General features: G+C 55.1%; 1 protein-coding gene across 1 annotated transcript; it reads right to left on the reverse strand.

Annotated features, from left to right (window-relative positions):
• Positions 1-15,722: 15,722 nt before the first annotated feature.
• BLOC1S3 (biogenesis of lysosomal organelles complex 1 subunit 3) lies at positions 15,723-16,422 on the reverse strand. Its single transcript, XM_065730448.1, has one exon. It carries the CDS (start codon positions 16,393-16,395, stop codon positions 15,943-15,945), a length of 453 nt encoding a protein of 150 aa, XP_065586520.1. The 5' UTR covers positions 16,396-16,422; the 3' UTR covers positions 15,723-15,942.
• Positions 16,423-17,520: the final 1,098 nt, after the last annotated feature.

Raw genomic sequence — 17,520 nt, forward strand, 5'->3', positions numbered from 1 at the left:
TTATAGGGATGGGGAGAGAGCTCCAGGGTGGAGGAAAGGGGAGAGCCGGGGTGGGAGAGCGGAGCAGTGAAGTGGGAGAAGGGAGCTCCGGGAACACGGGACTGGGAGAGCTGGGACAGAAAGTGGGACTGTTAGGGGTGAGAGAGTGGGGCACCGGGACTACGAAACGGGGTTTCAGAAATTGGGAAGGAGCACTGGGGTGGCACTGGTGAGAAATGAGATGAGAAGCGCTCCTTTTATATTATTTTTTTTAAAATTTTATTTTATTTTAAGGAAAGTTGCAATATCCTTTCATACTTCCTGTGCTCTGTGACTCTTCTCATCCTGGAGGTGAGTTTCAGGCAGTCAGAACACCTCCTCCAGCGGTGCCTGCGGCTCAGGTTGAGCTCCTTCTGCCCTTGGGCTGTCATTGGTTCTCGTTCTGTTCACGTCCTGCTGCTGCTCGCTGACCTTCCCGAGTTCTTGCATGAACAAAGCCAGCTCCACCGTGAAAACAGACAGCCCCCTTCACACGCAACCTGAGTTTGCTCACTCACCCGGTGCTACTGCTGCCACTGCTGAGCATGGCTCGCAGCTGTAGCAGCTCCTTCTGGAGGGAGTGGGTCTGCCAGTGGCACAGAGAGGTTATGAGAGACAAGCACGCTTAGCACAGGAGCCTAGTGGGAAGGCTTGGGCAATGCTCACCTCCTGCAGACTCTGCTCCAGATCTGAGACGAGCTGCTGCCTATTTTGTCTGAAGAAAGCCAGTTCCTCTTCTTGTGCAGCCTGAGATTGCAGTGTGTCCTGGTGCAACTGCTCCCAGTGCTCAGCTTGGCTGCTGAGCTGTTGCACCCTCTCCTGGAGGGAGCAGATCTGCAGTGGCACAGAGAGGTTATGAGAGACACGCACGCTTGGCACAGATACCTAGAGGGAAGGCTTGGACCATGCTCACCTTCTGCTGGCTCTGCTCCTGACCTGGGAGGAGCTGCTGCCTATCTTGTCTGTGCAAAGCTAGCTCCTCTTCTTGTGACACCAGACATTTCAGTGTGTCCCAGTACGAATTCATACAGTTCTCAGCATGGCTGCTGAGCCGTTGCTGCTCCTCCTGGAGGGAGTGGATCTGCCAGTGGAATAGAGGGGTGATGAGAGACAGGCACGCTTAGCACAGGTGCCCAGAAGGAAGGCTTGGGCCATGCTCACCTCCTGCTGGCTCTGCTCCTGACCTGAGAGGAGCTGCTGCCTATCTTGTTTGAGCAAAGCCAGCTCCTTTTGTTGTGCAGCCAGAAACTCCAGTGTGTCCTGGTACGACTGCTCCCAGTGCTCAGCTTGGCTGCTCAGCTGTTGCACACTCTCCTGGAGGGCGTGGATCTGCCAGCGGAATAGAGGGGTGATGAGAGACACGCACATTTATCACAGGTAACTAGTGGGAAGGCTTGGGCCATGCTCACCTCCTGCCAGCCCTGCTCCAGATCGGAGAGGAGCTGCTGCCTATCTTGTCTGTGCAAAGCTAGCTCCTCTTCTTGTGACACCAGACATTTCAGTGTGTCCCAGTGCGAATTCACACAGTTCTCAGCATGGCTGCTGAGCCGTTGCTGCTCCTCCTGGAGGGAGCGGATCTGCCAGTGGAATAGAGGGGTGATGAGAGACACGAACACTTAGCACAGGTGCCTAGAAGGAAGGCTTGGGCCATGCTCACCTCCTGCCGGCTCTGCTCCTGACCTGAGAGGAGCTGCTGCCTATCTTGTTTGAGCAAAGCCAGCTCCTTTTGTTGTGCAGCCTGAAACTCCTGTATGTCCTGCTGCAACTGCTCCCAGTGCTCAGCTTGGCTGCTGAGCTGTTGCACCCTCTCCTGGAAGGGTTGCACAAAGGGCTGATGAGAGACACGCACGCTTGGCACAGATACCTAGAGGGAAGGCTTGGACCATGCTCACCTCCTGCTGGCTCTGCTCCATATCTAAGAGGAGCTGCTGCCTATCTTGTCTGAGGGAAGCAAGCTCCACATTGCAAACATCCAGCTCCTGTCTGCACGTAGCCAGAGTTTGCTCACTCTCCTGGTGCAAATGCTCCCAGTGCTCAGCTTGGCTGCTCAGCTGTTGCACCCTCTCCTGGAGGGAGCGGATCTGCCAGTGGCACATAGGGTTGATGAGAGACACTCACGCTTAGCACAGATACCTAGAGGGAAGGCTTGGGCCATGCTCACCTCCTGCCGGCTCTGCTCCATTTCTGAGAGGAGCTGCTGACTATCTTGTTTGAGCAAAGCCAGCTCCTTTTGTTGTGCGGCCAGAAACTCCAGTGTGTCCCGGTGCAACTGCTCCCTGTGCTCAGCTTGCCTGCTGAGCTGTTGCACCCTCTCCTGGAGGGAGCGGATCTGCCAGCGGAATAGAGGGGTGATGAGAAACACGCACGCTTGGCACAGGTAACTAGTGGGAAGGCTTGGGCAATGCTCACCTCCTGCTGGCTCTGCTCCATTTCTGAGCGGAGCTGCTGTTTATCTTGTCTGAGCAAATCCAGCTCGTTTTCTTGTGCAGCCTGAGATTCCAGTGGGTCAAACTGCAACTGCTCCCAGTGCTCAGCTTGGCTGCTCAGCTGTTGCACACTCTCCTGGAAGGAGCAGATCTGCCAGTGGCACAGAGGGGTGATGAGAGACACTCACGCTTAGCACAGATACCTAGAGGGAAGGCTTTGGCCATGCTCACCTCCTGCTGGCTCTGCTCCTGGGCCCTGTGCAGCTCCTTCTGCTTTTCTTTGTAGGCTGCACTCTTCTCCTCCTGCATGAAGAAGGTGGGGTCCGTGAGCAGGAGTGGCTGGGCAGGGCACATGTGGCTGCGGGCACTGAACTCGCACAGTGCAGCCTGTGCCCTCTGCACTGAGCAGCCATGTCTGTCTCGTGTCTGTGAGTGGTACCCGGTGCCATCCCGCCCTGCAGCCCCTGACAGAGCCTGGGGCAGAACAGATGTGCTGCTGGTCCAGGTTCTGGTCAGCAAGCAGCACCGGACTGCTGGGTGCAGAGCTCTCCCCGGGCGTGTGCTCAGACACCTCCTGGGGGTCTCAGGCACTCCTGCTGCCCAGCTCCACAGCGTGCTGGAGCCAGCTGCAGCAGCTGTGAACAACGGTGTCTCTGGGAGTCTGCTTGCCTTGCAACACTTTACGGACAAGGCCTTTGTGGTTGCCTGCTCCACACCCTACCCGGCACTACGCTCCCTGCGCGATGCCTCTCAGTCGCTCACCTGACCCCGTAGTCGGCTTACTCTTCTGTAGAGGCGGATGCAACCAGCCCTCAGCAGGAAGGAAAGGACACAGCACGTAAGGACCTCGAGGAGGATTCTGATTACCATCTCCAGATCCATCCTGACTGAGTCAGGGGCCTCTAGAGAAAACAGAAACATGCCCACCATGGTGAGCTCTAAGGGAGGCAGGTGGATCTTCGTCCTGTTCTCTTGCCAAGAATGTCAACACGCGAGTGGCTGTCACCCAGAGCAGAGCTCCAGCAGTGAGCACCCGATGGAGCGGCTGCCCCAAGCGTCTGTGCTGGGGGAAGCTGCCCTGTGCCTTATGATGTCACGCCCTGCCCTGTGATGTCACAATGCCTTTCCCCCACCCTGGCCTTGGGATTCCCAGTGTGCCCTGGTGGATGCCCTGCTGGACTTGTGAGATTCGGATCTCGTCGAGGCTCAGAGAAGTTCAAAGCTCGGAGAAGTCTCTAGATGCCACTGTGATGCGGCACGAAGCCGACGTGGAGGCACACAGAAGGTTCTGGAACCCGCCTTGGACGCGAGTTTCACCAAAGACTGTTCCTAATAGGGGGAAACACTGGACATTTCTCCAGCTTCAGCTCCGTGGAAGAGCTCTGCTCTTCATTCTGTATCTGTGCGTGACCTATGTGCAAGGGCTCGGGCTGCGTGGATGCCTCAGTTCCACAGAAAACCAGGTAGTAGCTGGGCGGGCTTTAAGGTTCCTTCCTTCAAGAGTCCACCAGCTCCCACACTCTCCCTCTTTGTATTTGATTCATTGGCTTCGATTCCAATTAAATGGTGTTATACCGTATTCTTTGGCATTCGGTGTCTTATTTCAGAAGTGAGTTCTCCTCCTCCGATCGTTGCCACTGCCGTTGCGATGCGGGATCCGGGGAAAAGGGGAAGGAGGGAAAGTGCAGTGAAGGTGGGGGGTTAAAGATGGTTGGACTAGATGATCTTGTAGGTTCTTTCCAACCTTATGAACTTACGAACTTATGAAGGGCAGAGGTGGGAAAATGCGGGAGTGATGCTCCGGCTTATTTCCAGCTGAGTTAAACTCTCCTGCATGCAGAGGTCTGTGGGAGAGTGCCAGAAGTGCTGTACCAAAGCATCTTCACTTCCTCCATTTTGACTTGATCTGTTTTACTCATTTGCGATAAAAAAAACAAAACAAAACAAAGAAACCAACCCTAAATAAATAAATAAACAAGAAAACAAATAACAGCACGACTTTTCTTTCTGGATTTGATTTAATTCTTTGCTCGGTTGTGAACGGGAATGGAGAGGGAATGGAGAGAGCCGGGATGGAAAGAGGGGGAACTGCGGGCGGGGTGGGGAAGAGGAGCGATGGGAGGCAGCAAAGAGGAAGAAGGAGGAATCTGGAGTGAGAGAGGATAGCACCGGGAATAGGGAACGGGGAGAGCCACAGCGGGAGAGCTAGGAATGGGGATCGGGTTATAGGGATGGGGAGAGAGCTCCAGGGTGGAGGAAAGGGGAGAGCCGGGGTGGGAGAGCGGAGCAGTGCAGTGGGAGAAGGGAGCTCTGGGAACACGGGACTGGGAGAAATGCAGGGCTGTTAGGGGTGAGAGAGTGGGGCACCGGGACTACGGAACGGGGTCTCAGAAATTGGGAAGGAGCACTGAGTTGGCATTGGTGAGAAATGAGATGAGTGGAGCTCCCTTTATTTTTTATTTCTTTTTCTTTTTTTTTATTTTTATTTGTTTGGGTTTTTTTTTTTTTAATTTGATTTTATTTTAAGGAAAATTGCAAGTGTCTCTTAACACTTCCTGTGCTCTGTGACTCTTCTCATCCTGGAGGTGAGTTTCAGGCAGTCAGAACACCTCCTCCAGCGGTGCCTGCGGCTCAGGTTGAGCTCCTTCTGCCCTTGGGCTGTCTTTGGTTCTCGTTCTGTTCACGTCCTGCTGCTGCTCGCTGACCTTCCCGAGTTCTTGCATGAACAAAGCCAGCTCCACCGTGAAAACAGACAGCTCCGCTTCACACGCAACCTGAGTTTGCTCACTCTCCCAGTGCTTCTGCTGCCACTGCTGAGCATGGCTCGCAGCTGTAGCAGCTCCTTCTGGAGGGAGTGGGTCTTCCAGTGGCACAGAGAGGTTATGAGAGACACGCACACTTAGCACAGGAGCCTAGTGGGAAGGCGTGGGCAATGCTCACCTCCTGCCAGCCCTGCTCCAGATCTGAGACGAACTGCTGCCTATTTTGTCGGAGGAAAGCCAGCTCCTTTTCTCCTGCAGCCAGACGTTTCAATGTGTCCCGGAGCGACATCACACAGTTCTCAGCATGGCTGCTCAGCTGTTGCACCCTCTCTTGGAGGGAGCGGATCTGCCAGTGGAATAGAGAGGTGATGAGAGACACGCACGCTTAGCACAGGTGCCTCCTGGGAAGGCTTGGGCCATGCTCACCTCCTGCCGGCTCTGCTCCTGACCTGAGAGGAGCTGCTGCCTATCTTGTTTGAGCAAAGCCAGCTCCTTTTGTTGTGCAGCCAGAAACTCCAGTGTGTCCTGGTGCAACTTCTCCCAGTGCTCAGCTTGGCTGCTGAGCCGTTGCACCCTCTTCTGGAAGGAGCGGATCTGCCAGTGGCACAGAGGGGTGATGAGAGACACGCACGCTTGGCACAGATACCTAGAGGGTAGGCTTGGGCCATGCTCACCTCCTGCCAGCTCTGCTCCATTTCTGAGAGGAGCTGCTGCCTATCTTGTTTGAGCAAATCCAGCTCCTTTTGTTGTGCATCCAGACATTTCAGTGTGTCCCAGTGCAAATTCACACAGTTCTCAGCATGGCTGCTGAGCCGTTGCTGCTCCTCCTGGAGGGAGCGGGTCTGCCAGTGGCACAGAGGGGTAATGAGAGACACGCACGCTTAGCACAGGTGCCCAGTGGGAAGGCTTGGGCCATGCTCACCCTCTGCTGACTCTGCTCCTGGGCCCTGTGCAGCTCCTTCTGCTTTTCCTTGTAGGCTGCACTCTTTTTCTCCTGCAAGAAGTTGGGGTCTGTGAGCAGGAGTGGCTGGGCAGGGCACATGTGGCTGCGCGCATTGAACTCGCACAGTGCAGTGTTGCCTTTACTAGGAGTTAATGGCCTGCAGATCCAGCCCCGCTAGTGTCTGTGCACCCTACCTGCCTGGCTGGGGCCAAATGACTGCACTTCACACCAATGTGGTGAACAGCAAATGGCGTTTATTGTTAGCAGCAGCATCCCTATCTAAGTTAGGGTCGCGCGAACACATTACTACTCCTAAGTGACGCAGCATTTCTAAACTTTCTTGAAGCAACTTTGCAAAAGCGGGGAATTGTCTCTTCTCGCGATATCTTGTTCTGTGCCTGTAACATGGAGGTATTCAAGGCCAGGCAGTGGTGCTGGGCAGTTTGAGCTAGTGGTTGACAGCCCTGCAAATGGCGGGGAGGTTCAAACTAGATGATCATGATGATCCTTTACAGCCAGGCCATTCAATGATTCAATGATTATAGGATTCTATGGTTCTCTGCTTCTATGACTCCATGACTCTAAGATTCCGTACTCATGTTAATGAAGCTCTAAGTATTAAATATTTAAGGAAAGAAGTTATATCTTAAGTAATGAAGTTCTGCTCTTTTAATTCGATAGCATACTTCTTACGATTGAATACTCACATGCTCTTTAGACCATGTGTTAGGTTGGATGTGTCCTGTGACAGAACAACTTCCATGTGAGGAAGTTCCATGTCTTCTCTGAGCAAAGCCAGCTCCACATTACAAAAATCCAGCTCCTGTCTCCACATAGCCAGAGTTTGCTCACTGTCCTGGTGCAATTTCTCCCAGTGCTGTGGTTGGCTGCTCAGCTGCTGCTATGATGTCAGCTCACAGCTCCAAAAGCAGATGGTGGTGGTGTGGCAGCAAACAGTGAACCTTCCCAATCGTATTCCATTCCATTTTATTGCTGATCTTTATGAAATAGTGCTGTTGTGCTCCTTATGTCCATGATAGTTTCTTTAGCAACAAATAGGAGTCGGGAAGGCAGAAAGAAAGAGGTCTGGGATGGACAGAGGGGAGATTTGGGGTGGAGGAGAGGGGAAAAGCACGACGTGGCAGAAACGAGCTCTGGGAGCAGGGAATGGGAAGAGCCAGGATGAAAAAGAGGGGAGGTTTGGGGTGGGAGAGGGGGAACTGAGGGTAGGGTGGGGAAGAGGAGCGATGGGGGGCAGCAAAGAGGAAGAAGGAGGAATCTGGAGTGAGAGAGGATAGCACCGGGAATAGGGAACGGGGAGAGCCACAGCGGGAGAGCTGGGAATGGGGATCGGGTTATAGGGATGGGGAGAGAGCTCCAGGGTGGAGGAAAGGGGAGAGCCGGGGTGGGAGAGCGGAGCAGTGAAGTGGGAGAAGGGAGCTCCGGGAACACGGGACTGGGAGAGCTGGGACAGAAAGTGGGACTGTTAGGGGTGAGAGAGTGGGGCACCGGGACTACGAAACGGGGTTTCAGAAATTGGGAAGGAGCACTGGGGTGGCACTGGTGAGAAATGAGATGAGAGGCGCTCCTTTTATTTTATTTTTTTTTTAATTTTATTTTATTTTAAGGAAAGTTGCAATATCCTTTCATACTTCCTGTGCTCTGTGACTCTTCTCATCCTGGAGGTGAGTTTCAGGCAGTCAGAACACCTCCTCCAGCGGTGCCTGCGGCTCAGGTTGAGCTCCTTCTGCCCTTGGGCTGTCTTTGGTTCTCGTTCTGTTCGCGTCCTGCTGCTGCTCGCTGACCTTCCCGAGTTCTTGCATGAACAAAGCCAGCTCCACCGTGAAAACAGACAGCCCCCTTCACACGCAACCTGAGTTTGCTCACTCACCCGGTGCTACTGCTGCCACTGCTGAGCATGGCTCGCAGCTGTAGCAGCTCCTTCTGGAGGGAGTGGGTCTGCCAGTGGCACAAAGAGGTTATGAGAGACAAGCACGCTTAGCACAGGAGCCTAGTGGGAAGGCTTGGGCAATGCTCACCTCCTGCAGACTCTGCTCCAGATCTGAGACGAGCTGCTGCCTATTTTGTCTGAAGAAAGCCAGTTCCTCTTCTTGTGCAGCCTGAGATTGCAGTGTGTCCTGGTGCAACTGCTCCCAGTGCTCAGCTTGGCTGCTGAGCTGTTGCACCCTCTCCTGGAGGGAGTGGACCTGCCAGTGGCACAGAGAGGTTATGAGAGACACGCACGCTTGGCACAGATACCTAGAGGGAAGGCTTGGACCATGCTCACCTTCTGCTGGCTCTGCTCCTGACCTGGGAGGAGCTGCTGCCTATCTTGTCTGTGCAAAGCTAGCTCCTCTTCTTGTGACACCAGACATTTCAGTGTGTCCCAGTACGAATTCATACAGTTCTCAGCATGGCTTCTGAGCCGTAGCTGCTCTACCTGGAGGGAGTGGATCTGCCAGTGGAATAGAGGGGTGATGAGAGACAGGCACGCTTAGCACAGGTGCCCAGAAGGAAGGCTTGGGCCATGCTCACCTCCTGCCGGCTCTGCTCCATTTCTGAGAGGAGCTGCTGCCTATCTTGTTTGAGCAAAGCCAGCTCCTTTTGTTGTGCGGCCAGAAACTCCAGTGTGTCCCGGTGCAACTGCTCCCAGTGCTCAGCTTGGCTGCTCAGCTGTTGCACACTCTCCTGGAGGGAGTGGATCTGCCAGCGGAATAGAGGGGTGATGAGAGACACGCACATTTATCACAGGTAACTAGTGGGAAGGCTTGGGCCATGCTCACCTCCTGCCAGCCCTGCTCCATTTCTGAGCGGAGCTGCTGCCTATTTTTTTTGAGCAAATCCAGCTCCTCTTCTTGTGCATCCAGACATTTTAGTGTGTCCCAGTGCAAATTCACACAGTTCTCAGCATGGCTGCTGAGCCGTTGCTGCTCCTCCTGGAGGGAGCGGATCTGCCAGTGGCACAGAGGGGTGATGAGAGACAGGCACACTTAGCACAGGTGCCCAGAGGGAAGGCTTGGGCCATGCTCACCATCTGCTGGCTCTGCTCCTGGGCCCTGTGCAGCTCCTTCTGCTTTTCTTTGTAGGCTGCACTCTTCTCCTCCTGCATGAAGAAGGTGGGGTCTGTGAGCAGGAGTGGCTGGGCAGGGCACATGTGGCTGCGGGCATTGAACTCGCACAGTGCAGCCTGTGCCCTCTGCACTGAGCAGCGATGTCTGTCTTGTGTCTGTGAGTGGTACCCGGTGTCATCCCGCCCTGCAGCCCCTGACAGAGCCTGGGGCTGGACAGACGTGCTGCTGGTCCAGGTTCTGGTCAGCAAGCAGCAACGGACTGCTGGGTGCAGAGCTCTCCCCGGGCGTGTGCTCAGACACCTCCTGGGGGTCTCAGGCACTCCTGCTGCCCAGCTCCACAGCGTGCTGGAGCCAGCTGCAGCAGCTGTGAACAACGGTGTCTCTGGGAGTCTGCTTGCCTTGCAACACTTTACGGACAAGGCCTTTGTGGTTGCCTGCTCCACACCCTACCCGGCACTACGCTCCCTGCGCGATGCATCTCACTCGCTCACCTGACCCCATAGTCGGCTTACTCTTCTGTAGAGGCGGATGCAACCAGCCCTCAGCAGGGAGGAAAGGACACAGCACATAAGGACCTTGAGGAGGATTCTGATTACCATCTCCAGATCCATCCTGACTGAGTCAGGGGCCTGTAGAGAAAACAGAAACATGCCCACCATGGTGAGCTCTAAGGGAGTCAGGTGGATCTTCGTCCTGTTCTCTTGCCAAGAATGTCAACACGCGAGTGGCTGTCACCCAGAGCAGAGCTCCAGCAGTGAGCACCCGATGGAGCGGCTGCCCCAAGCGTCTGTGCTGGGGGAAGCTGCCCTGTGCCTTATGATGTCACGCCCTGCCCTGTGATGTCACATTGCCTTTCCCCCACCCTGGCCTTGGGATTCCCAGTGTGCCCTGGTGGATGCCCTGCTGGACTTGTGAGATTCGGATCTCGTCGAGGCTCAGAGAAGTTCAAAGCTCGGAGAAGTCTCTAGATGCCACTGTGATGCGGCACGAAGCCGACGTGGAGGCACACAGAAGGTTCTGGAACCCGCCTTGGACGCGAGTTTCACCAAAGACTGTTCCTAATAGGGGGAAACACTGGACATTTCTCCAGCTTCAGCTCCGTGGAAGAGCTCTGCTCTTCATTCTGTATCTGTGCGTGACCTGTGTGCTAGGGCTCGGGCTGCGTGGATGCCTCAGTTCCACAGAAAACCAGGTAGTAGCTGGGTGGGCTTTAAGGTTCCCTCCTTCAAGAGTCCACCAGCTCCCACACTCTCCCTCTTTCTATTTGATTCATTGGCTTCGATTCCAATTAAATGGTGTTATACCGTATTCTTTGGCATTCGGTGTCTTATTTCAGAAGTGAGTTCTCCTCCTCCGATCGTTGCCACTGCTGTTGCGATGCGGGATCTGGGGAAAAGGGGAAGGAGGGAACGTGCACTGAAGGTGGGGGGTTAAGTGCAGAGGTGGGAAAATGTGGGAGTGATGCTCCGGCTTATTTCCAGCTGAGTTAAACTCTCCTGCATGCAGAGATCTGTGGGAGAGTGCCAGAAGTGCTGTACCAAAGCATCTTCACTTCCTCCATTTTGACTTGATCTGTTTTACTCATTTGCGATAAAAAAAACAAAACAAAACAAAGAAACCAACCCTAAATAAATAAACAAGAAAACAAATAACAGCACAACTTTTCTTTCTGGATTTGATTTAATTCTTTGCTCGGTTGTGTCCAAATGGTAGGTTTTACTATCCCCTTTCACACAAGAAACATCAGCTGTAATTCTGAGGGCTTCTCTGGAGGTAATGCCTCCCATGCTATGGGTGGAAATAAAGGTAATTAATCAAATAAAATGAGCAAGGGAGAGTGTCTGATAAAGCGAAGGCCTTACGCTAACGCTGAAGGAGAGACGGCAGCGAGCACCCACTGCTGAGTCGATGCCAAAGGAAAGTTCTCCTGTGTGAAGTGTGAGCAGGTGGAAGATCTGCTTAGCATGGTGACAGAGCTGAAAGAGGAGGTGGGAGGTGGAGGGACGGAGGGCCATCGGGGACTGTGAGCGGGAGATTGACTGGTGGAGCAGCTCCCTCGAGTGCCAGAGAGAAAGGCGCCGGGGAGATCCCCCACAATTGGTGGTGGACTCTCTGACCTGTCCCCATGGGACAGAGGGGGGGTATCTGAGGGATGGGGAGGGCTGGCAGAGAGTCCCAGCTCAGTACCATTGGCAATCTCCCCCTCTGCCTACCTCGTGTCCCCAGGTCCCCCTAAGCAATAGCTTTGCAGCACTGGACGTTGAAGGGGAGATAAAGAGGGAGGTGCTGGAAGATTCCCCCAGGAGGTCACCAATGGCAAGGCAGTCGACTCCGCGCATTGAGACTGCTGCTGCCAAGAAAGAAAGAAAGGTGATCGTAGTGGGCGGCTCCCTTCTCAAGGGAACTGAGGGCCCCATTTGCAGACCGGACCCAAACCGTAGGGAAGTGTGCTGTCTCCCTGGGGCCTGGATCAGGAACATTGCTAGAAGACTCCCAGATTTGATACGCCCCACTGACTACTATCCGTTACTCATAGTTCGGGCAGACAGCGATGAAATAAGTCAGAGAAGCCTGCAAACTATGAGAACAGATTTCAGGGGCTTAGAGCAATTAGTTCAAGGGGTGGGAGCACAAGTGGTGTTTGCTTCCATACCTTCTGGGGCGGTGAAGGACACAGAATGGGCTAGGAAAACACAGGTGATGAATCATTGGCTGAGAGGCTGGTGTAGAGACAGACACTTAGGGTTTTTTGACCATGGGGCAGTTTACTCGGCTCCTGGCCTGTTATCTGTTGATAGAATGCCCCTGTCTCAAAGGGGGAAACGAATCCTAGCACAGGAGCTAGCTGGACTCACTGACAGAGCTTTAAACTAGCTGTGACGGGGGAAGGGGATAAAACAGGGCTCTCCAGTAAAGAACCCATGGGGGCTGTGCTGGAGGAAGGGGTGAGGCAGATGTCTCAGCTGAACTGCATCTACACCAACGCACGCAGCGTGGGCAACAAACAAGAGGAGCTTGAAGCCATTGTGAGGCAGGCTAACTATGACCTTGTGGCTATTACAGAAACACGGTGGGACCCCTCCCACGACTAGAGTACTGGGATTAGTGGCTACAAGCTCTTCAGAAGGGACAGACAGGGAAGAAAGGGTGGTGCCATAGCTCTCTATATCAAAGAGTGTTTTGATGTTGAAGAGTTTGAGGTTGGAAATGACAGAGTGTCTATGGATAAGGATCAGGGGGATGGTCTGTAGGGGTGACATCGTGATGAGGGTCTGTTATAGACCGCCTAGTCAGGATGAAGAGATAGATGAGGTGTTCTACAAACAACTCGTAGATGTTGCACGATGGCCAGCACTTGTTCTCATGGGGGACTTCAACTTCCCTGATATATGCTGGAAATATAATACTGTGCAGAGGAAGCAGCCCATGAGATTTCTCGAGTGTGTGGAGGATTGCTTCCTGACACAGCTGGTGCAAGAACCTACCAGGGGAGGTGCCTTGCTAGACCTACTCTTCACTAACAGGGAAGGACTAGTAGGAGATGTGAAGGTTGGAGATTGTCTCGGCCAGAGTGACCATGAAATGGTGGAGTTTGCTATTCTTGGTGATGTCAAGAGGGTGACTAGCAAAACTGCTACCTTGGACTTCCGGAGGGCAGACTTTGACCTGTTCAGGACACTTGTTGCAAGGGTCCCCTGGGACTCGCTCCTGAGGGGCAAAGGGGTCCAGGAAGCCTGGATGCTCCTCAAGATGGAAATCTTCAAGGCACAGGAGCAGGCTGTCCCGGAGTCCTGTAGGTCGAGCTGGAGGGGAAAAAGACCAGTGAGGGTGAATCGGGAACTTTTGTTGAGACTCCGAGAGAAAAGAAGAATCTATGTCCTCTGGAAGATGGGACAGGCTACTTGGGGAGACTACAGGGAACTGGCCAAGATTTACAGGCAGAAAATTAGCAATGCTAAAGCCCAGCTTGAACTTAGACTGGCTACTGCTGTAAAGGAGAACAGGAAACCCTTTTACAAATATATTAACAGCAAGAGAAAAACTAAGGAAAATTTCTCTCCTTTACTCGACGAGGCAGGGAATGTAACCACAGATGATAAGGAAAAGGCTGGGGTTCTCAATGCCTTCTTCACATCTGTCTTTAATAGACAGAACAGTTGTCCACAGGGTACTTGCCCTGACCTGGAAGTCCGGGACGGGCCGCATAATGCACCCCCTGTGATCCAAGCAGAGACCGTCAGAGACATGCTTCTCCATCTGAACTGCCACAAGTTCATGGGGCCAGATGGGATCCACCCAAGGGTGCTGAGGGAGCTGGCAGAGGTGATTGCCGAGCCACTTTCTGCCATCTATCAGAATTCCTGGTTATCTGGAGAGGTCCCACAAGATTGGAGGCTTGCCGATGTGACTCCCATCTACAAGAAAGGCCATAAGGAAGACCCGGGGAACTACAGGCCTGTCAGCCTGACCTCGGTATCAGGGAAAGTTATGGAACAGATTATCTTGAGGGAAATCACACGACACGTGCATGGCAACCAGGGGATCAGACCCAGCCAGCACTGGTTCACCAAGGGCAGGTCGTGCTTGTCCAACCTCATCTCCTTCTATGACTGGGTGACCAGACAGGTAGATGAGGGAAAGGCTGTTGACGTAGTCTACCTGGACTTCAGCAAGGCCTTCGACACAGTCTCCCACAGTATTCTCCTGAGGAAACTGGTAGCCCGTGGTGTGGACAGGTTCACTCTTCTCTGGGTGGAGAACTGGCTGGAGGGCCGTGCCCAGCGGGTAGTAGTTAATGGAGTTAAGTCCAGCTGGCGTCCTGTTACGAGTGGTGTTCCCCAAGGGTCAGTTTTGGGGCCCATCTTGTTTAATATCTTTATTGATGACCTAGATGAGGGAATTGAGTGTACCCTCAGTAAGTTTGCAGATGACGCCAAGTTGGGAGGATGTGTCAAACTGCCTGAGGGTAGGGAGGCCCTTCAGAGGGATCTGGATAGGCTGAACAGCTGGGCTGAGCTCAATGGGATGAGGTTCAATAAGACCAAGTGCCGGGTCCTGCACTTTGGCCACAATAACCCCATGCAATGCTATAGGCTTGAGGCAGAATGGCTTGAAGAATGTAGAGAGGAAAAGGACCTGGGGGTGTTGGTTGATGCTCGGCTCAACATGAGCCGGCAGTGTGCCCAGGTGGCCAAGAAGGCCAATGGCATCCTGGCCTGTATTAGAAATAGTGTAGCCAGCAGGAGCAGGGAGGTGATCATCCCCCTGTACTCAGCTCTGGTACGGCCGCACCTCGAGTACTGTGTTCAGTTTTGGGCCCCTCACTACAAGAAGGACATTGAGGCCCTGGAGCGTGTTCAGAGAAGGGCAACAAAACTGGTGAGGGGTCTGGAGCACAAGTCTTATGAGGAGCAGCTGAGGGAGATTGTTTAGTCTGGAGAAGAGGAGGCTCAGAGGAGACCTTATTGCACTCTACCACTTCCTGAAGGGGGGTTGTGGTGAGGAGGGGGTGGGCCTCTTCTCCCTGATAAATAATGACAGGACGAGAGGGAATGGCCACAAGTTGCGCCGGGGAAGATTTAGATCAGACCTGAGGAAACATTTTTTTTCTGAAAGAGTGGTCAGGCACTGGGATGGCCTGCCTAGGGAGGTGGGTGAGGCACCATCCCTAGCGCTGTTCAAGAAGCGTTTAGATGAGGTGCTGAGGGACTTGATTTAGTAGTTGGGTAGGGATAGTGATAGGAGGATGGTTGGACTAGATGATCTTGTAGGTCCTTTCCAACCTTATGAACCTATGAACAAAATGAATCCATCGCCGCTGTGCCCTTTACAAAACCTCTCCTCTTTGCTGCAGTACAGGGGAATGGGAAAAGTGAACCTTCATCCTGGTTTTCCACCATCCCTGGGGTCAGTCCCTGGGGGCATTTGGGACCCTCCTGGAGCCCCCAGGACCATCACCAGGCCTCAGGCATTTTGATGCCACAAGCCCACCAGCACCCAGGGTGCATCCCCAGCGTCCCATAAGGGGTAACAGCCCCAGCAGGACACGGTGTAACAGAGCTGTGGGGCTCTGTGGTGTGAGTATCCCATGCACTCCTCCCTGCCCCTGCTGAAGTTCTCAGAGGGGCACACAGAGGCACAGCAGGATGAGGACACGGCCAGGAGGCACTCAGGATGCAGCCACGGCTTGGGGGCAGTGTCCAGGTGATGTTCACAGGGCAGGAAGGGATGCATGGGACATGGCCACAACTTGGGGACATGAGAGGCAACCTTGCTCAGATCATTGGTGCCAGAGGTGAATGCACTGCTGCTCCCTGAATGAGAATCCCATCCCTGCTGCAGCTCTGTCTCCAGAGGGCTTTAATCAGTGCCACAACACTCAGATCCTTGAAATAGGGCAATACCACAGAGTTCTGGATCAAGCAGCTGTCAGGAGCTCCCATTTGATGACAGTGCCACTGCTGAGCCAAGGTCCCCACAGCCCAGGAGACACAGGGGCACCGCTGGGACACTGAGTGCTCAGTGGCAGTGCTGTTAGTGGCATCAGCAGCTGAAGGGGACACGGCACTGGGAACGCAGTAACAATGAGAACGTCATAAGTGACAACCACAGCTCTCAAGTCCATTGGATGCAGCGCTGGGAGCTCGGGGACACTGACACTGCAACAATGATGCCAGGAGCTCCCCATGGCTGCCGGCACCGCCCCACGGCTGTCGCCACGCTCACAGCTCCCCACGGATGTTGGGCAGCAGGCGGCAGGCGGTGACAGTGGCTACGGTGGCTGCCACAACACGCAGGTCTCGGCGCACCAGGCACAGGCAGTGCGCGGTGGCAGCCGCCCCGGCTTGGGCTTGGCCCAGGGGCCCTCCCAGGCTTTCCAGCAGCCGCGCGGCCGCGCTGAAACTGCGCCCCAATGCCTCAGCCACTGCACCCCGCAGCCGCCCTTCACCTGCCCCCAGCCGCTGCTGCAGCAGGGAGGGCTCCCGGGACATCCCTGGTAGCGGCACTCGGGTCGCACCGTCCTCTTCCTCCTCCTCCTCCTCGGTCTCCGACGCCTCTCCCGGCACCTTCAGCCCTGCTGCGAGGGTGTGGGCCGCGTTCCCCCCTGGCTCCGGCTCTGAGTCGCTCTCTGAGGCTTCGCCCATCACCAGCGTGGGGGAAAAGGGGGCAGCCATGGTCTGCGGGAGGACAGAAGGGAGGAGGGGAAGTCAGGCGCGAAGACCCCCGCCCCTTCTCCCGACTCTCATGGGAATACCCCACGTGCCAGGCCCAGCCCCGTGACACCGCCATTTCCCACATTCTCAGCGCCGTGGGAGCCCCAGAACACGTCCGCGCACCCGCAGCTCCAAGAGGACACCTCATATTCCCCCATTTCTGTCTCCCCAGCCCTTCTGCCCCCCCCCCCAACTCGCCCGGCCCACGGCCCGGCCCAGCGGGGACCCACATTTCCTCACACCGTACCGCCGGGTCACGTGATGATCACCCCGTCCTCTGCGTGTCGCGCCGAGTGACGTCACGCTGCCGTGAGCCCCTTGCCCGGACTGCCCTCACTCGGCATGGCGGGCCGGGCATTACCGTCCGAACTGCGCACGAGCTCGTCAGCCGGCCGTAAGCGCCGATAGAGAGGAAAGGTGGCTTCGCTCGTCCCGCCTCTCGGACTTTGAGTGACAGCCGCAGCAGCCAATCGGCTCTGCAGACGCCAGAGGGCAGGAACGCGCAGGCGGCTAATCATGGCGGCAGGGCTCTCCCGGAAGAATGATCCCGGGGGGCGGGGCGTGCGCGTAACGGGCAGCAGGCGGAACCAATGAGAGGACCGGAAGGAGCAGGGCGGGCCGAAACAAAACACAACTGGATACAACTCTTCCTGAGTGCTGCAGTGCTCCAACTTGGCGGCTTTGCGGAAAGTAAAGCACCACGTGACATACAATCAGCGCTCGGACAGCTCCGCTGAGAACGGCGCACCGCTCCCAGGCTCTCGGGACGCAGTGCCCCGCAGCCTCCCCGCCCAGCGCTGAGCAGAGCACACCGCCGGGCGGACAGCAGCGCAACAACGGCGGCGCAAACACCCGCCCCGAGCCGCAAAGCTCATGAGGTTTTTGAGGTTTTTGAGGTGAGCGCCTCCGGACCGGGGGGGACCGTGGGGGACCGTGGGGGCTCCGGCGCTGCCCCGCGGACGCGCTCTCTCTCGCGTCCTCGCGTCTTTGTTTGGGTTCGGGGTTCGAACCCGGTTCCCTTCCTCCGAGCGTATCGAGGTTGGTTTCCCCGGGCGTGGGAACGCTTATCAAACCGAACAGGATGGG

Source organism: Cyrtonyx montezumae, unplaced genomic scaffold, assembly GCF_038088225.1.
Source record: "Cyrtonyx montezumae isolate F1298 unplaced genomic scaffold, pur_monq_1.0 scaffold_13, whole genome shotgun sequence".
NCBI lineage: Eukaryota > Metazoa > Chordata > Aves > Galliformes > Odontophoridae > Cyrtonyx > Cyrtonyx montezumae.

Bases quoted from the DNA above. Each gene is read 5' to 3' on its own strand.
- BLOC1S3 (XM_065730448.1), bottom strand. From the start codon at position 16,395: ATGGCTGCCCCCTTTTCCCCCACGCTGGTGATGGGCGAAGCCTCAGAG.